The sequence below is a fragment of the Coturnix japonica genome, chromosome 6, assembly GCF_001577835.2.
Source record: "Coturnix japonica isolate 7356 chromosome 6, Coturnix japonica 2.1, whole genome shotgun sequence".
NCBI classification, from domain to species: domain Eukaryota; kingdom Metazoa; phylum Chordata; class Aves; order Galliformes; family Phasianidae; genus Coturnix; species Coturnix japonica.
This window is the reverse complement of record NC_029521.1, coordinates 13,062,753-13,083,237: the sequence shown is the minus strand read 5'-3', so window position 1 is coordinate 13,083,237 and position 20,485 is coordinate 13,062,753. Positions and strand designations below refer to the sequence as shown.

At 41.6% G+C, this 20,485-nt stretch overlaps 1 protein-coding gene across 1 annotated transcript; it reads left to right on the top strand.

The window, feature by feature from the left end:
- The first annotated feature begins 924 nt into the window (after positions 1 to 924).
- On the top strand, positions 925 to 8,758 carry PLAU (plasminogen activator, urokinase). Its single transcript, XM_015866551.2, has 11 exons — positions 925 to 1,053; positions 2,458 to 2,567; positions 3,149 to 3,203; positions 3,365 to 3,469; positions 4,025 to 4,190; positions 4,574 to 4,665; positions 4,758 to 4,947; positions 5,520 to 5,674; positions 6,256 to 6,396; positions 6,556 to 6,704; positions 7,585 to 8,758. Exons 2-11 carry the CDS (start codon positions 2,508 to 2,510, stop codon positions 7,777 to 7,779), a joined length of 1,308 nt encoding a protein of 435 aa, XP_015722037.1. The 5' UTR covers positions 925 to 1,053; positions 2,458 to 2,507; the 3' UTR covers positions 7,780 to 8,758.
- Positions 8,759 to 20,485: the final 11,727 nt, after the last annotated feature.

Genomic DNA, 20,485 nt, shown 5'->3' with positions numbered 1-20,485 from the left:
AACCATTCTCTTGCCAGGTTAGATGTCAAACACAGAAGGGTGATCTTCTTAAGATCTGGACAGCCCGATTATGAAAAGCATTCCTTCCAAAGGAAATTCATGTCAGCCCCTGTTCTGAAGCAGCACCTGAAGAAACTGTCTTTCATCAGCTACCCAGCTGTGGGAGACCTGCCTCAACTTAGTCACCCCAGTACCTGAGGCTGAATGCTGCCACTATGCCTGCAAGTACCACGCGTGGGTTTTGTTATTCACTGCACTGCTGCAGTGTCACAGCCCAATGTGAGAAATCACACTTGACTGGGAGTAGAGGAGACTGTCTGTTTCCCGGGGCCTGCAGTAGGAGACAGGATGTCCCCAGTCATAAAATGGTTGCCCTTCAAATAGCTCTTTGGAAAGCAGAAACTATCACAGCAAAGACACGGCACCTCTTGGAGGAGTGCAGGACCTCAGGCTATGGACACTGCAGCTCAGTGCTCACCGAGCAATGGCTTTGAGACAAAGGAGACCCTAAGGCCCAGAGCTTCAGTACAGGTGTGTTCTGTCCTCACCCACACCTGAGTGGAGTTAATTCTCTTAACCATAAAGGCATTTAGGCTTCATTCTTCACGGACGGCGCCACAAGTCTGAAATTTAAATACCCCACGCTTGTTTGCTCCTCCAGGCACACTTCAACACAAGCCATTCTTTTCGTAGCTGCCTCTCAGGTTTCTCTTTTGTTTTAACACGCCTAATTGCACATCGCTGGCCGCCCCACGAAGGCGAGGAGGAGCCCCGCGCCCCCTTCAGGCTGCTCGCGCTCCCCCGCCCCAAAACCAGCAGCAGCCCCAATTCCCCGAGCCGGCCCCGCTGCGCACACAGACAACAGCGATGCTCCCGCAGCCCCGGGGGGCAGCCCGGCCCGAGGGGGCGGCGTGGCCCTGCCCGGGGGCGGCGCTGCGGAACGCCTGGGGGCGGGCGGGCAGCGGCTGAGGAACCGCCCCGGCCGGGCCTTTATAGAGCCCGTCCCGCACCGCTGCTGCAGCTGCACCGTGCTCGGCTCAGCCGCTTCAATCGGTAAGTGCTGCGTCCGCGGACAGCGTTGCGGCAGGCTTCAGAGATCGCTCTTGAAATCAGAGACGTGAGAACATAGATTGCGTGTAGCGGCGGTAACGGCAGGGCTTTGCTCTGCACGCTGCCAACTGGCAGCGGGATTCGAGCAGAAATGGGCAGCGCTGCTGCTGGATGCTGTGGGGTGGGCCTGGGAACAGAATCACGGTAACGGACAGCAAATTTCTTGCATACCTGCCGGGGGATTAAAAATTACTGCTTTAGTGTTAATAACACTCAAGAGAACGTACATCTGCTGCAATCCCAGCTGCATTGGAGAAGCACAGTCTGCTTTCCCACGTTATGAAGCCTGCCTCTGAGCAGAGGCTGCTGCTGCATTAGCAGCTCACTTTGAGCCATGTCTTTCTTGAAATAAACCCACTGTCCCTCTCACATACCTGGGTCTTAAAGTCCAGGCACTGTACCTCTCCATCGTTAAACTTAAGGGATGTATTCCTATTGTCTGTAGTCATTCCGTTTTTGAGACTGATCTAAAATTGGTCTGATGGCAAAACCTCTGAAAGCACGGAGCTGCACTCCAGCACCTGCTCTGCAGTGCGTTGCTCACTAGTGTCGTACAAGTCTGTGGCTTTTAAATTTCACTCATTTTTTTTTAGAAGATTCTTTTCCGTTTCATAAATAATAATCTGGCATTTATTCCCATGACTTGCACTGCACATTTTTATATTTGTTGGTTTTTTAAGCAAATTAGTACTCAGTATCTCTTTCCCCCTACCCTTTTTACAGGCTGATTTGTAATGCTCACTCTTGGGCTGATTGCTTTGTGTGCTCGGCTGCAGGAGGCAGCTGCACGCATCAAATCAGGACAGAAGAGGTTTAAGCTTGTCTAATACCATACAGGCAGTAACCGCGGGACCAGACTTTCAGGACTTTGCAGTGCTCAGCGAGGTGCCTGGGCTTACGCAAGGGCTCAGCAGCTCAGGAGGCACTGAGAGCTGAGTGTTCCTTCCCACGCATCAACATGCATGTTCAGACCATTTAGAAGTCTTGCTGCAAGGCAGTAATAATCAGTTAAGCAAGCACAAAGAGCTGGACTGCAGCTAAATAAATCTGCTGCTTTCTGACTGCTAGTCCACACTGCAGTTACCCAGAGTATGGATTTCTCCCATCTCTGCCTCGTGTGAACTCTGCAAAATCTGGCTGTGTTTCAAAATGCACAGAATAGCTTTAAGTGATAAAATCATACCCTCTAAGCTGATTTATGGAAATAATATGCAGACATTCCACTGATAAGTCAGGTCTTAATTCTTCTGCCCACTGTATTGTTATTCAAACCAGGTAAAACAACAGCAATGAGAAAGCTGATGCTGCAAGCTACAACGTGTCACTGAATTCCTCTTTTATTTTCAGAATCGAACGAAAACTAACACGAGGAACAAAGTGAGAACTTAACTGTCAACATGAAGTTACTCATCTTTCTCACAATAACTCTCTGCACGCTGGTCATGGGACTAGATTCAGTAAGTTTTGAAATAAGTGAGGAGGTTTTTTTTTACTTAGATCCACTTCTGTTTTTCAATTATACTTCTGCTTTGGACAGGGTGCTGGGCTTCTGACTTTAATTCTTCTTTCTGCTGCCTTTGCATTTACATCTGCTGCACATATACCTCTGGAAAAATGCGTATTTGAACCCTTTGTTTCTTCCGATTCCTTTCTTCCCTGAGATGTCTTCTAGAGTTAAAATAGTGAGGACATCACACAGTATCCAAGAAATCCAGCACTTATCTTTTCATAAAGCAACTCAGACCACAGAGTATCAAGAACTCAGTGGTGCTTTTTACGTAGGAGGGTATTGGTCCTCCACTAAATTTGTCTTCGCCCTCCTGAATACAAAGCTGAAAAAGGAGACATGGACCCGATTTTGAATATTTTGACTATCATACACAAGCATGAAGCACCAAGGTCCCCAACAACAGACAGCTGGAGCACGTTCCACCTTTGCTGGACTGCTCAGTACCTGAGAGTCGGGGAGGGAGAAGTTGTAATAGAAACATGTCAAAGGAACTGCCTCCTTCAATAATTTTTTTCCTTTTTACCTTAGGTTTACCTCAGGCAGTACTACAAGTTACCACATAAACACAGATCCCAACATAGAGGTAAGTATCTGTTCTAATTAAACATAAAAAGAACCTGCAATTACATCTTCATCAAAGAGAGATGACTTTCAGTGATATGCAGCTAAAACTTATTTTGCAACTGCATTTCACTCAACCACTCAAGTGTTTCACCTCTTACTAATGATGTCTTTTATTTGCAGAATGCCACTGTCTGAATGGTGGAACCTGCATTACCTATCGCTTCTTCAGCCAAATTAAACGTTGCCTGTGCCCAGAAGGATACAGTGGGCTTCACTGTGAAATAGGTAAAGTATCCAATTTCCTTAATACTAACTAACTGACTGAACAGGAAATGTAAGCAAATCACAAATAAGGATTCTCAAGTGAAAGTTTTAATATCCTTCATCAATTTTTAATAATAATCAAGAAGAGGAGAAACAGCCAAATATCAAAGCAAAATTGGAGTCTTGCATTTTCTTGTCCCTGCTTCCTTACAAGTGTTCTTGCACTCCTCATGAATGTTGTAGCTTGTAAACTTGTTTAGGAGTGTCCAGAAGCAAAACAAATAATTATAGCATGAAGTACACTGAAATTGCTTTAAAAAAAGAAAACAAAACAAAAACACACACACACAAAACAAACCACCAAAAGCAATATGCATGGATTAAAGCATGTTATTTCATGCATAAAATTCAGAGAACAAATCCAATAAGAATAGGTAATCAATTCAGGTTTTGTATCATCCTTTTTTATCATATAACACATGCATGCTTTATCACTAAAGTGATCCACACAGATTACTTCTGTTTCAGAACAATTATAAAACAGAACATGCTGCTAACGAATGTTTGTTTTCTCAGACACTGACAGCATGTGCTACAGTGGGAATGGGGAGACATACAGAGGAATGGCAGCAGATCCAGGTTGTCTATATTGGGACCTTCCTTCAGTAATCAGGATGGGCGACTACCATGCTGATTTGAAGAATGCTCTGGATCTTGGACTGGGCAAACACAACTACTGCAGGTAAGATGATGCATCATTCTTCCTGTGACAATACCAGCAGAGCTTTGAGTGATACTACAAGTCCAAAGGGATAGCAGAATATTTCAGAGATCAACTTGAATTTAAAAATATTTGGAACGGGACTCTCTGAAGTGCCTGGAGTTCTTACTGCTTACTGAAACAGCTGGGAATTTCACAGAGCCATCGTATCACATTAACAACTCCAAAGGGAAGTTTCACTTATGACAAAACAAACTGCCAGTTCCGTATTCAAAAAATTAATTGGTTTCTCCAGCATATCTTACAAGAAAGACACCTTTGGCTTTTCCAGTTAGAATTCTAAAATACTATCCTTTTTTAAAGAACTGGGTTTATAAAAAAAGAACATTTCCTTTATTTTCCAGAAACCCAAATGGAAGGAGCAGGCCCTGGTGCTACACCAAAAGATACGGATACTCCATTCGAGAAACACCTTGCAACACTATAGAGAAGTGTGGTAAGTGACACTGGTTTCAAGACAATGGATTTCTAGCACAAAGTTGATGCTTGCCAGCCATGTGAACATCTGTACAAAACTCTCTTCCATAGGGCACACATGTGGCCAAAGAAGCTTCAGCAAGTACTTCAAGATTGTTGGTGGAAGCCAGGCTGATGTTGAGACTCAGCCTTGGATAGCTGGCATCTTCCAAAACATGATGGGCACGGACCAGTTTCTGTGCGGTGGCAGCCTCATTGACCCTTGCTGGGTGCTTACAGCAGCACACTGCTTCTATGATCCGTAAGTGTAAAGTTCTGAATTTCTGCATCCTTCCTATCTGCAGTTTCCTTTGATAGATTTTCTATATCTTCCCCTCACTCTGAATGAGCAAACCTTAAGCAGACAAAGAGGAGCAGCCGTGAACTTTAAGCCTCTGAAAGTCCATGCCTAGCAAAATACAAACATCTTGGTGGATTATGCAGCTGAAACAATTTTAGCTTGAATTGGAGCCGGGATTTCTCTTTAGCTTAGCTATTCCTAAAACCTAAACATTGTCTTGATGTACATTCAGTGCATTTTTTTTTTTTTCTTGTGGAAAGCTGATCCTCCTTGCATTCCGCCAGGGAGTTTCACTGCTGATACCAGACATGAGTAGCAGCTAGCCAGGTGTGCCTCTCATAGTGCATGAACATCTAGCTTATTCACCTCAAGTGGTGAATCAGCAGACCTTCCTGTAGCATACTTGATCAACACTCTTGTTGCTTTGTCTTGTCTGCATTTAAGTAAACATGAAACCAAACTGGTACTTGATTTTAAGTTGTTAACCCTACTCTCAGAAATAGCAGCCTTCATGAATCTTTTTACTTTAACAGGACAAAAAGGCAACCGAATAAGTCAGTCTACAAAGTCTTGCTTGGAAAGTCTGTACTGAATGCTACTGATGGACATGAGCAAGAGTTCATGGTGGATGAAATAATCTCTCATCCTGACTTTACAGATTACACAGGAGGCAATGATAATGATATTGGTAAGTGTCATCTTAATATGAACCTTTCAAACACTGAGGAATATGTCAAATAAATGTACAACTAGAGCAGAGATGAAGGGAACAGGAGCCAAGTAGTTCTAAGAACTGGGTCAGTGGTGAGCAAGATCATTCCATGTCATGTGCCACAAGGTAGACAGACACACAGATGCAAAATGTGTCACCTGACATATAGTAAAATACTGTAGACTGAGACACAGTGCATGCACAGTAGGTTACATTATTTGGCAAGGGAATGCCATATCAGCTAGCATATTAGGTAGCATATTAACTAAAAGTTCCCCTGAAATAAGCCTTATTTCCTGAAGTCTCTCCCTGCTTTACAAACCTCTCCCTAAACAAATGAATTCAGATAGGTTTTTGTAACATGCACAGAATGGACTTGCCACCCTTGCACTTGACACTGAACCCTTGCCTATGACCTGAATTCTGTTACTCAATGATGCAAAATTATTGTCACTAAATAATGATCCTTATAATTCCAAAAGCAATGAGATGAACCATATAATGAGAACTTCCTTTACAAATTTAAGTAATCTTATGTTTTGTTTTGTTGTTGTTAGCTTTGGTAAGAATAAGAACAGCTTCTGGACAGTGTGCAGTAGAAACCAACTATGTCAGAACAGTCTGCTTGCCAGAGAAGAACCTTGACCTGCACGACAATACCCGGTGTGAAATAGCTGGCTATGGAAAACAGAATTCTTGTAAGTGAACAAATTCTTTCCAAACTGTTACTTAGTCTCTGTTGGAAATGGTTGACTTTTTTAAAGACCATGACCTTCACAAGACCCAGAGACTCACTGCTACTACTCCATGTACCTCATTCAACTCTCAAGGATGACCTTTTTTCCCCTTTTTCCTAGACGATATTTACTATGCTCAAAGGCTGATGTCAGCCACTGTAAACTTGATATCACAGGACGCTTGCAAATATAAATACTATGACAGTATCAGAGTTACTGACAACATGGTCTGTGCTGGAGACCCGGCGTGGGAAACAGATGCATGCAAGGTAAAAAAATAATAATAGTAATAATAAATCTTTGTTGTTCATATAAATGACTTTAAATGAAGCATACTGAATGGATCAACTATAGCATAGCAGCATCTTGTAATTCTGCTACTTAAGAGAGTCTTCGAGTAGAGGGAATTCACTATAGCTAGTAGAGTTGACTCAGGGTGGCTGAAGACAGGGAAGCAAGTAAGAACATGGAGTTTGGTGTAAACCCCTCCAGGTCAGCCTCTCACAGAGCAGCAGCTGCAATGCCTTAATCGTTGCTGCTCTTGGAGATGTTACAATTTGTTCTGGCAGTGGCTGGTAGATAAACACATCAGAGGCGGTCTCAGCTACACTTACTTAATCTTAAGTACAATTCTGCAGTGGGATAATGGATGGCTAAAAGAGATGGATAACAGGAAGATACTGAGGCCTTATGCAGATTCCTCAAAACTGGATTTGCTTCCCTCCACCTTCACTGGGCAGCCTGACCAATACATCTCTTAAGAAAAAACAGAGTTAGCCTTAAGTGTGCTGGGGGATGATTAATGACGTGATGCAGAATAGGGCATGTTTGCTTTGACCTTGTTCAACCACCTTAACAGCTATGATTATGAGCTGTAACAAAGTAATTGTTCCACCTGGGCAAGCTAAGGGGACTAGAGAACTCTTGACTGCGCTGTAGTTGAAACAGGAGCTGAACATTCTCTTCCATTTATACAGTACTCTAAATATATATATTAAATATATATATACACACACACACACACACACACGAGAATTTTAGCTTTTATCTACTGTTTGTTTCAATTCAGAAAAACAGTAATCACAGGCTCCCTGTTATCAAAGTTCCATCTACAGAAAACATCCTAATACGTTCTTTTTCCATTGTCAGGGAGATTCTGGCGGCCCCATGGTCTGTGAGCACAATGGCAGGATGACACTTTATGGGATTGTCAGCTGGGGAGATGGCTGTGCGAAGAAAAACAAGCCTGGCGTTTACACCAGAGTTACTCGCTACCTTAACTGGATCAACTCAAATATGAATGCAGTGGTTACCAAAAGTCGCTCTTTCCCTGAACCAAAGTGACTGTTTGTGTACTTCTGGACTTAAATGACAGTAAGACTGTGGTGATGCCAGGGCACCAAAGCCCTGAACGTCAGAGTTCTTGCTTTTAACTGATCACATAGATTGCCACTACAGTGTTTCTGATGCAGAAGTTGATACTATCTCACTACTCTTAATTACTGAAAACCACTCAATGGGAAACTAAAATATTTAACATTTAAATGAGTATTCCCATGCACAATACTGTACACATCAAGTTAACTGTCCACTTCATTTACAAACTGGCATTTGTTCTGGAGCTTTTGGTGAAGCTTTAAGTTATTTTACTTGTGCATTTTGCATACAGCATCTAACATCTTTTCCCATCACTCCAAACAATGTGGAATGATAGAAACCTGACCTGTGAAGACCAGTACTGGGAATGTGAACAGGCTTTGCCTCAGAATGTGCAAGAAACTGCATCAGTGTTGATTATCATTAATGTGTGAAGAAGGACTGAAGCAGAACTTGGTATACAGGACTTGTTCCCGTAGACCCAAAGAATACTAAAATCTTTGTGATGGCAACTACAGCTGTGTTAGAATTAAAAACTCTTGTGGTATTCCACCAAAGAACTGCACTAAAGAGGGAAAACAAATAATGTGACTACACTTCCAGGTCCCATCCAAAGGAGCCTGGGTTCCCTTAGAAGTCTGATGGTACCACTTTTCTATATTACCTATGCAACACAGAGAAGAGCTAAGGATTCAGCACACACTGAGTGTTGAAAGCCAGAACCTTATTTCCATTCATCTAACTGATATGATATGGAAACTGCTTCCCCCCCCCCAAGACTTTCACTGATTTTATTTTTAAACTTGTTTTTTTTTTTTTTTTTCTTTTTTTATAGATGGAATTATTTGCATGAGGGCTGGAACCTCATCTTATTTAATTTTTACTATGTTTAACTTATTATTTGTATTATATATGTAAAACTATCAATAAAACTATTATTCTTACATAGCTGTTCCTTCTTTTGAAAGGGGAAGACTATGTTTTGAAGTTCTAATGTCAGTCACTGTTTCATTTGGTAAAATGGGGATGTCCAAACTTCCTTTCATGCATCTTTAATTAATATCTTCAGCTCTGGTAGACGGTACTAAAGTAAGTACAGCAGATAGTGATACAGCATGCAATAAATAATAACCAAGATCCATACAATATATGTTGCAGGATTTTGTATAAACTAGATGCTCCCAAGTAACTGCAGCACATTTGGTTTGAATTCCTAAAGCAAACTACATCATTTTGGTTTCACCTTAAAGAAATACAGTTCACGTGTTCCATGATTTCCTACACTGAGTTCCCAATCACTTGGTGGAGGAAGTTGTAAAATCAGGAACTTGGTTTCAAAAGTTCATCCCCTACCTTTTACAAGGTGTGAGTGCAGGTGTAAGAGCTTAGAATGCTCCCCTTACCAACCTAATGCTGCAATATGATATCATAGGTGATAAAAGGAAAGTAATAGGTTTTGCTTTCCTCAGTAATTAGTCACAAGTAGAAATTTCAGAAAATACTTCATTTAACATTGATACTAAGCTCTTCTAAGTAATATCTTCATTAATATAAACTGCACACCAAGCAACAGCTTCACTTACACTTCAGTTCACTTATTCCCCCACGTACACTTAAGAAAGAAGTTCAGTCAGAAAAGAATTTGTAACACAGCGGTAAGAACAATCTAATAATTAAAGCCAACTACATTGCCAATTCTGGACAAAATATTATAATCATTAACACAAAGTACATCCTTGCTGAAGATATGTTCTGTTGTTTGGGCAAACATCAAAGACTGAAAAATATGTACAAAGTCTTCCCCTTTGAGGGGAGCACAGTTCAATTCTAGAATCACTTTGACACCTGAAGGAGAATGCTTTGCTGTGGTTTTGCTTCTTTGAAAGTAGCTAAGAGAAATGAATACACTGGGGGCACTGCTACAAGCAGCATTCATAGCAAATTTACACATGTAACACTATAACAGGATGGAAAACAGGGCAATGATAGGGTAGCAAATTCCTAGGCTACAGCAAATGAGAATAAGCCCAAATGCAGCAGCTGTAGACACAGAAACAAATGAAAATCTGCTTACCCTTGGAAGGCCTCTATTAGATAGGGATCTCCAGCAAGATCCCCTTGCCTCCACTGCCAACCTTGATACAAGGTTTGTAAGGGGTGGATCCTGGCTCCATCCCTTCTGGTCACTCGGGAGCACTACATGCACCTGAGCTCCCCTGGGCTGGCTCTGCCTTCCCACCAGGTGCTCAATCACTGCTTCAAGCCCTCACTTAGGTATTTCTGCTACAACAGGTAAGAATCTGTATCACAGCATCAGATATATATGTACCACGTATGCTGGTTTTAAATGTTAAAGCAAAAGGCTTGCACTTGCAACATAATACCTTGCCAAGCATTTAAGAATGTGAAAAATGACTTCCCATGTTGAAGTGGCCATGATGGAACAAATGATCAGGCTAATTAGCAGGCTAATTTAAGTTATCAATCCTATCCATCCTAAAAATACCAAAACAAACAAACAAAAAAAAAACAACAGCAAGACTCCAGTTGTTACTGGTGAAAAGATCACAGGCCAGCAACTTGATTTGTCATTTTTATCCTATTTTCAAGAACAGTTCCTACCCAAATACTTTGTTTTGAGTACTAGCTACTTTTTCATCTCCCCTCATAAATGCAAAATTTCAATTGCAATGAGGTCAAAACATTCACTGATTTTTGTATATCAGTTGATAACAACATTTACTTGCTTGCTACAGGTATGTAAGAAAAAAACCTCAGTGTTTATGTGCAATCATTCCTTGTGTGGCTCCTACACAAATGTTTTGATCTCAATCACAGTTTAATTATGAATGAATCCAGATTTTGAAAACATTTTGGAGCAATATTTATCAAGCAATTCATTGTGACACAAAAGCAGTACCCTGACTAGAGATGAGCAGAACCTGGAAATGGATGGACTCCTAAAAAGCACCCAAAAGACTATTTTGGTCAAATTCTTTTTTGTCATGCTATAGATATCAAAGAGTATTAAGAAAAAAAGACAAATACTTTCTTTTATCTTGCTCAAATGGAGATGAGGTAGATAAACTCATTATTAGATTGATCAACATCTTCATTTCATAGCAAGAAAAATGAATTCAGAACCACTCAGATACAAACTCAACTATAGCAGTCTTCTAAAAAAATCAACAGAAAAAGCATCAGCTGGACTCCCTCCATCCAATAAGCACACTTATTTGTGAGATGTGTACTACATCTTGCAGCTTATTTTAGTTTGGGTACACAAAGTTTGCATATTTGTGATGGAATTTAGGAGTAGGAATCTTAATGAAATCTTGTCCTTTAGAGTCAAGCCTGAAGCATGTGACACCTGGACTACTTCCAGCATTGTTAGGTCACAATTTCTTTATACTTCAGTTTCCTATCTATAAAGCATGTGGGCCAGTATTTCCTTTCTCCACAGATCTGTTTTGATTTCTCTTGGTGGAGGGAGAGAGAGCCTTGCAAGTAATTTGCCAGCACCACAGCATACACAGCAATCACCACTTAAAACACAAAGGTAAGCAACAATACTGGGCTCTGAACTCTTCAGCAGTACAATCTGTCATTGGGATCTGCAAACAATTTTCTTAGAGGTCAACAGTGTTCATGGCAGAGTTGTTCAGTGAACACACAGTTTGTGAACTACCAATTGAAGTTTGTGCAGGGAGTTAGAACTGCATTGGTTGGAGATCTCCTGTACAACACAGAGTACAGAGGCTGTCCACAAAGAAAAGGAAGGTGCTCATAGCTACTGTCTAGAAAACCAGCTAGAAGAGCAGCTAAGCAAGTAAGCAACAGGAACGCAGTTCTACACAAAAACCTACATTTTAGTCATATCCTTCGGGATGGTAACCATTTCTCACTTCAGTACTTCCTTCATTTAAGCACTCAAAGCATAACTGTCAAAAGTCTTGCAACATAGCATATTATTATCACCATAACAAAGTGTGTACTTCTAATCAATGTCTGTGAGCTTTGTGTACAAATAAAGCCAGGTCAGTAAAATACAAATTTCAAAATGTCTCCTATCATTATGAATACAAATAATAAAAGCGCGAACAAAAATTGCATTTAAGTCTCTTCCATTCTGAAATGTAGGAAGCTCTCAAGAAAGCACAAATACAGGAAGAGCCTTAAGAGCAGAAGAAATGTAGGTGATTTTTTTCTGGGCAATACACTCCCAGGTACAAGCCTCAGTTTTTAAAGCTCTGACTGATGGCTGCTCACATGTGCAATCATATTTGTTCTTTAGCATATGTTAGATAAAATTTCCCAGCAAAAATGAAAGACTTAAATACACAGCATACAAACCTCTGCCTTGGCTGCTATCAAGCTTCATATACCATTCGTAATCAAAATGCTGAATCATAATTTGAACCAGTGATTGAGCACCTGGTAGGAAAGGACCAACCCAGGGGAACTCAGGTGCATGCAATACACCTGAGTGACTGGAAGGGGTGAATCCCGGCTCCACCTCTTCCCAGACTTCATTTAAGGTGATATCATCTAGCACCTACTGCGGTCACATCTGAGTAGATCCTTACTCACTGCAACCTGCAGCCTTGCTGCTCTGCTGTCTTGTTGCACTTTCCCCTGAGTTCTGTACTTTCAATATTTCATGTGTGACTTTGGCCCCACAACTGCAATATTGTTTGGCTGGCTACTTATAAGAGCCTGGAAAAAAGAAGGGCAGAAGATGAGAGTAAAATTTTGCAAAAGCTTCTTTACCTGCAACAGAGGCCCCAGAAAATATTTCCCTTTTTCTATAAAGTGAACAGATGATCAAGGTTATGGCACTGGGGATGAGCGATAGAAACAGACTTGAGAGCTGTGCCTGGAGAGTGGCAAACATCAGTGCAGAATGGAAACAGAAATACTAGAGAGACAACCTTGTTGGAAGATTTGGGATATCTTCTATGCGCTAACATACATGTAGGACAAAACCTGATACCATAAAGTCTGCTCTTAAGGAAGTGATTCTTTGACTTTAGTTACGTGGCAGGCAGTGGAAACAATAAGAGATAGATAAGCATTCAGAAACTACTCAGAAACGAGCACTAGCCCAAGGGAAGAGATCAAACTCAGGAACATTTTGAGCACGAATAGTAAGAACCCAGGTCTCTGTTTATCATCAAAACTTCCACAAAATAAGTGTGTTAAGATAGAAAGTTGTGGCTAATGTCTCCCAGAAATGGGAAGATGGTTAAATCTGTCATCTCTTAAATGGAAATGATGCATTCTGAATGAACAGACCACTTTGCCTTATATAGCTGAAGCTTTCTTAATGGAAGTAGGAACTAAAACGTGACTCAAAACACTTACAAATAAAATGTTTTAAATAACCCAAGTTACAATGAAACATCATGCAAAGTCATCTACTTGTTGCATATGAAATTGCATGTGATGGAGGACTTTGGCCATACTGAACCCTGCACTAATACAGAGCAGCAGGACTACTCTGTCACCAAGTTTTGGTCTCATATCTGACCCTTAACCACACTGCTTGCTTTGGAGCAAATGAGAAAAGAGCTTTCCACAGGAAAGAGAATCAAACATCTTTGCATTCATCAGACTCGTACTATGTCATTCTAAGTACCTTCACCTCTAAGGAAAATGTGATGTACTTGAAGGCATGCACAGTCATTAATGAGCAAAAATGGGTTCATACTTGACATACCCCCTTCCAAATTCATTTCACCACATGCAGTTTTCAAATGGGCAATTTGAGCAGAACTGCAATGTTTAACTTTTTGTCCAGTGGAACCTTAAGAAGTGAAAATACAAGTGACTTATGGAACAAGTATAATGTGCCTCTTGAACAGTAAAATGAAATGTACATCCACAAGCAAGTGTGAATGTACAGGCAGAGTCATACAAGCAGCATGACCAACTCCTGCATCAGCCAACACACGGATTCAGTCAGACTTAGGCTGCCTCTTTCTGGTAGCACACGCCAGCGATGTTTGAAGCTTAGAAGGATGCAAGTATGCCAGTGTCTAAACAGAATTCAGCATGAACTTAGCAAACCAGATTTACTGGAAGCAGACAAGATGAAAGTTGAAGACAGTTGGGAATAATCAAACAGATGCAGGTGAGAGATGACTGATATGAAAGCAGATCCAGAAGGCACAGCAAACCACAGGGAGGATTTAAATTGACAGCACCGAGTTAAAAACCATAAACATACTGGTGAAATAGAGATAAGTCTGATACTGGTTTGGGATACTGCCATAAATTTGGAAGAGACTGTGGAAATCATCTCATCTCAGATTCCATGCTCTATTATGAAACAAACAGTGCTTGGTGACTGAGATGACTCCATGAAAATACAGACACAACAGAGTTAAGAAATAGCATTACACAGCAGTGAATTGAAATGAATTGTTAAAAAGTGGCTGTAAGATGTAGCTCCTGTGATGTGCAGTGGTGTGGATTTCTGAATTAACTATTGATCGGAAATCTCCCAAGGGTAGACTAATAACAAAAAAAAATACTGAGCAAATGCTCCTATGATTCTTAATGTCTTGATTCTAGACAAAACTAGAATTAAATTAACTGCTCTCATGTCCCATGTGAGATGTATTTTCAATGAATTACATGTGCAAATGGCAAGAGACTAAAATGAATATTATAATGGAAATGTAATTTCTCTGCTGAATAGCTGGAAAGTGTCTTGTACGTAATGTTATGATGTGGCATCATAAGCATGAGTCACCTCAGCAAGTTCCAAGCCAAAGGCCTCTGGGTGTGACATTAACCTCACAAATAACGTTATCATAAGGAGGCAATCAGAAAACAATCCAAAAATCACAGGCAGCCACCAGACAGCGCCAGTCACAGGCAGATGGACTTTAAGATCAGACACCTCTTTGACGTGGTGTAATTCCAGAAAAACAGATGGACATGTTTACAAATAAACACTGCAGCCAAAGCATCTCAGGTGATTGCAGCACTGATTTTCTGTACGTAGTATACGAGTAGCTTCAAGCAGCAGTAAATAAGAAACATCACTTCCTAATTCTTCCTTAAATATTCTTGTGCTGTGGCACAAAATGTTGCCAAATTAAAACAAAACACCCCCAAATGACATAAATCTGAACATCTCTGCAGCTGTTGAGTATCACTACAGCCACTGGGAATGCAGCTGTTCCACAAAGATTGCAGCACACGCTCAGAATTACCACACCACATCAGGACACGTGTTGCAAAATCTTAACAATTGCTCTGCTTCCTTCACCTTCAAATGCACCTGCAAAGTCTGCCACACTGCAAACTGGTGTGATTGTTTAACTTCCTGATTTTTAAACACACACTCATGCTGTGGCAATAGCAGCACAACCACACAAAGAACTGCCTTCAGAGGTAGCTCTGTCTGTTCCCATTGTACTTTGCTCTAGAAAGTGCCCCCAGAACCTGGGCCACCACTGTAGAGCAGTGAGCAGCCTTAAGGAGCTGATGTTCAAAATGAACCCACTTGTCTAAAAGGTGACTGTGACCAGCAAATTTCCAGAAAAGAAAATGAGAAAAGCTATCAGACCTAAATCAGCAAAATAATTCAAGCTTCATCACTCAAGTGGCACAATGACCTTTTCAGCTCCTAAGCTCGGTAACAGTTCTGTCTGATTTCTGGAGAACCTTCACTGTCCTCTTACATTGTGCTTCATCAAACAGTAATTTTAGTCTTTTTTTGTGTGCGTATGTTGGATTTGGCTATGAAACCCTCCCTGTTTAAATAACTTGGATCAACATGTGAATGGAACAAAAGTATTTTGTAAACATGGAAATATTTACAATCACAGATGATATAGAATAGCATAACTCATCATGGTCATGTAAGAGTGTAAGGATAGACAGCTTGCTTTAGAGTAACAGCTGCCACTCTCAATGGTGAAACGAATGCAACCAGGTTATTCCTGCAGGTATTTCTGTATGCAACAGAACAGCAGGGCCGCAGCCAGAGGGCGCAGCACAGCACAGCACCAAGGCAGCACCGAGCGCAGCGCCCACAGCTCCCACCGGGTGACGCCCGCGCCCCATCCAGCCCCGGTCACGGAGGCAGCGAAGCCGCTGCCGGGAACCGCTATCAGCCCGGGCATGGGAGCTGGGAAGCTGATAAAACGCTGATGACTGGAAGGAGTCAGTGGGAAGGTCAAGAGGCTTTTTTTTTTTTCCTCGTGCTCTAATTGATCATTTCCTGTATTTTTCGGAGTATATTTCCATAAGAAAAATGTGAAATACGAGGCGAAGATAAACAACCCCAGTTTGTGATTGCACTAAGAAGCTGCTTACAGATTTTTATCCCTGACCTACAGACAGAACACTCCTCTGGATCAGACCCAAACACAGCCAGCAGTTACCAAACTCATCAGTCAGTGCCTGAGACCTCCCTTATCCCTCCCACGTTAGAAACTGGCCTTGTGAATTGTGGGAGTTACGCTGCATACCCTCCAAACAACTGCAGAGCAGAGCACACAAAGCTACCCACTTTCTGTTGCTGCTGAACTTCATGACAGATCAGCTATGGTCTGAAATGAGACCAAACCACCCTTCATAGGCAGAAGTACCCAACACAATGTGTTGCCACAGGTACCCAACACAATGTGTTGTGAAAACAGTGGTGCTGGACTGTGGAAATAGACCCTGAGCCAGAAGTTACAGGGGGTGAAATACAGAATTATCACACTTTTCAGCTTAGAATGCTATAATGCAATGAAAAGTACAACAATAATAGCAGATGGGCACAATCCTACGCTGCAGCAAACAAGAAAAAGCCCAAATACAACAGCCATGGACACAGAAACAAAGGAAGAGAAACCACTTACCTTTGGAAAGCCTCCATTAGGCAGAGATCTCCAGTGAGATCCCTTTGCCTCCACTGCCAACCCTGAAATGAGGTTTGTAAGGGGTCAAACCTGGCTCCATTCTGGTCACTCAGGAGCATTGCACATACGCACCTGAGCTCCCCTGAGTCGGCCCTGCCTTCCCGCTCAATCACTGCTTCAAGCAGCATTTCTGCTACACAGCCATTCTCAAAATGATTCCTACTATTGATATCAGTTGCTAAAACTGGTGGTTCAGATGCAAAGGGTAAAGTCAATAGTTGTTTGTTTTGGTTTTTTTTTCCCCAAAGGGTTAAATCTGACTGATAATGTGAAGACAATTCAATACAGAAGAATCTTTCTAGAGCGCTGAGTTGCAGATGAAATGGAAGTCAGCAGCAAATAATTACCTTTCACAACAAGATGCATCTGACGTATTAGTGTATGCCACATAAACCCAAGATGGCATTGTGTGAGAAAAAATGTCTCCCACTAAGCAGCCAGGGATTGAAGAGCAACTGGCACAGCGTGCTGCCAGGTGAGGCACTGCCCTCTGTGCCTGCACAGAGAACACATACACTGCCTGGAGAGCTCAGCTGCTGGCAGCGGGTGACATCGAGATGGGGACAAGGAGGAACATGATTTTCCCCCACATAAGTATATTGAGGACAGCCCAAGCTGTGTCCTGCTGGGGGCTCTGTCTGGACACAGGTGGTGTGGCCTCAACACACCCTGCTCTGGTAGCAGCTCAGACCCAGCTCCTGCTGATGGATGACCACAGTCATCCTTGGACCTCACACAACAGTTACCACAGACCCACACTTTACTGATAGACCCACCAAACACTTCCTGTAGGGGAACTGTGATAAAAACCATACAATATATTGCACAATATTTAAGGGTTTTTTTTTTTTCTTTTTAAGTATCTTTTCTTCAAAATGCCCACAAGCCTTGCATTTTTATATATATATATATATATATATATATTCCCCAAATACCTGAAAGGACAATTTTAGAATCAATTTCTGACATAAATGACTGTCTGACAAGGCAAAAAAAACCCAAACATTTTAACATTTGCTTGAAATATTTGCACCACATCAGGGAATCTCATCATTGAGATTTGAGGGCCAGAAATGCATTTCCTGTGCTCTGGATGTATTTCAGCCTCCTCTGCAAAGAACCTACACCAAGCTGTGGGCCCATCCCTTTCTTTTGTGTTTGTCCAGCTCTAAAAATAGGTTTAACAATTGCATCATCTCACTATTCACTGGATAAAGATCCTGCCTTTACATACAAAATGTACGCCATGCAAATATACATAGATTTCCTAATTCTAAGAGCCACTGGAACAAAGGGTGCTACAGTGCTGTGAAGTTCAGCCATATCACAGTCTTATTTTAGCTGTTGTAAAAGGGGTTAAACTTGGCTAAGGAGAAAAGAAATGCTTCAGTAAAGAAGCTGATTTTCTTTCCTAACTATACAAACTGTTGCATACATTTTCCCCTCTAGCAATCTCATTTTCATTGTTTCACGCTACCACTCTGAATAGTAATTTGGCTTTGAATAATTGCCCTCATCATAATGCAAATGTCAACACCGAATGATACAGACACAGGCTACAGTGTGTGCAGTGGCTGCAGCTTAAAAGGCAGCCTCCTGAACACAGAGCCATCAAAGCACATGGTCTTTATTTTTTCACTCTTTTCCACAGGTAGAAAATTCCACAGGCTACAGGGTTTTGAATAATTAAGAATGCTGCTTGGAATATTCCTTAGCTAAAAGAAAGATAATAAAATGTTGGAAACATACTTTACTTTGCTGGATAGGTTTGATCACTCAATCAGCAGTCTTCCTTAAAACATATAGGAGATAGAAGACGGAACGTGTCAGTTCAGGAAAACAGGCTCATTTGTTATACTGAGGAGCAAGACAAATTTCATCACTGAACAAGACCACAGCAACAGGGTTATTTCTCTGACCTTGTGAAAGAAGAGGGATCAAACTGAGCTGTAGGGCCTGCTTGACTGCTCAGGACAGACAAAACTCAGGTGGGTGTAGTGCAACACAGATTCACATGCGATTGCTTTAAGGGCAGGGTTTTGGGGAACAAACTGTGACACCAGTTTCTCAGGAAGAAGGGGCTAAATGTACTGACTCAGACACATGGGTGATACCTGGGGTGGCTTAAATGTAAAAAACATCTTATGTGTCTCTCAAGGAGTGCGCATCCAGCAGAGGAGTTAAGGTCAGCTTCCTCACCATGTGTTTTTTCCACCTCCTCTGCATATATCTGCCCACAGCTGGACCCAAATCCAAAAATAGTATTTATGTTGCACATAACACTGCACAGTCAAACATCTATTTTATCAAATTAAATCACATGGTAAGGAGTCTCACATTAAAAAAATCCTATGCACATCTTGTTAGTCTAGATTATGGTCTCGTAATAAACAGAGCTAAAACTTTCCTTCAGGACCAGCCTCAAATGTTCAGTCCTGTCCTTTCCAGTGCCAGCAGCTCCCACTGAATCTGACACCATATGTACATTCCAGAGGCAGAATCTAGCAGCTTTATCACCATAAAGTCCAGATTATCATAAAATGGAGGCATACTTCAATGAGGAGCAACGTCTGCAAAAGCTATTTCCATTTAAGACCATCACGACACTACAAAATGCACAAGTATGAGCTTCCTATGCAGGTTACATTGTTCAAACATTTACAAGTCATAGTTTCAAGGCTGGGCTGCAGCACTCACAAGAGGCTGATGGCGAACTGAGCTGTTCTAGCAACAGTTCTCTGCCTCTGAAGAGCCCCTCTGGGGCTTTCCTGACTTAGGCCTGCCATGTCTCATTGCTCAGAGCATACAACTCACTCAGACCTCAGCTTGTGCACTTTCCCACTTTCACCACAGTTTCCCTCTGGCTCTTTGTTCGCCTTACTCATGAGGTTTCAGAAGCAGCAGGTGTGGCAGCAAGGCATGCTCTGGGCTGCTGCCTGGCAGCTCAGCACTTTCCCACAGACATGAATTCATGATGCATCCTTGACCACACCAGGTGCACAACTCTGCCTCTTCAGCTGCAGTCCCATGATTAAGCATTAATACCTGTTAAAAGATTTAAGCTCCGAGCACACACTGAGGGAGCAAATTCAACCGATGTCTCCACATCTAGTTTTACTGCTTGTAGTCCAGTGAAACCTTCAAGAAACAAACAGCCAACACTTGTATATGGACTATAAACTAGTCACCAAGCCAAGTGCAGCTTTTCCCTATTACAGGTGGGCATTCCATGGTACAGAGCTCACAGCACCAACTGTGCTTCCAAGACACGTGTTCTTGCAGTGCCAGTCCTGCAAATACTGACAAAGCCAAACTTGTTATTGTTATTACCAGCCCAGACCACTACTTTCTTTCCTTATCATTTATATGGATTAATTAAAATGACATGAGAAAAAACAGCAAACTATATATTCTATTACATAGAAAATTTATTATCAGCAGTGCAGCATAAAGTTGATGCCTTAATTGAATTTGCTGTAAAAGCAGCAGTACCGAGCCAGGGGGACAACACTAATACAGCACTGAAATGGCTGCTTCTATGTCTGGAAGGATAATAAGCTTAGCAACAAATGAAGACAAAGCCTTCAGGCGCTGAGACTAATTAAAATAGGTAATGCCAACAGAAAGGAAATGGGCATGGAGATGAGTCTCTGTTAGGCATCAGTAGAGGTAGTTAACAATAAAAAATGGTATGTTGGTCATTAAGACAGATGTTCATATAATGACACTCTGAGTTGCTCATTAGCTTG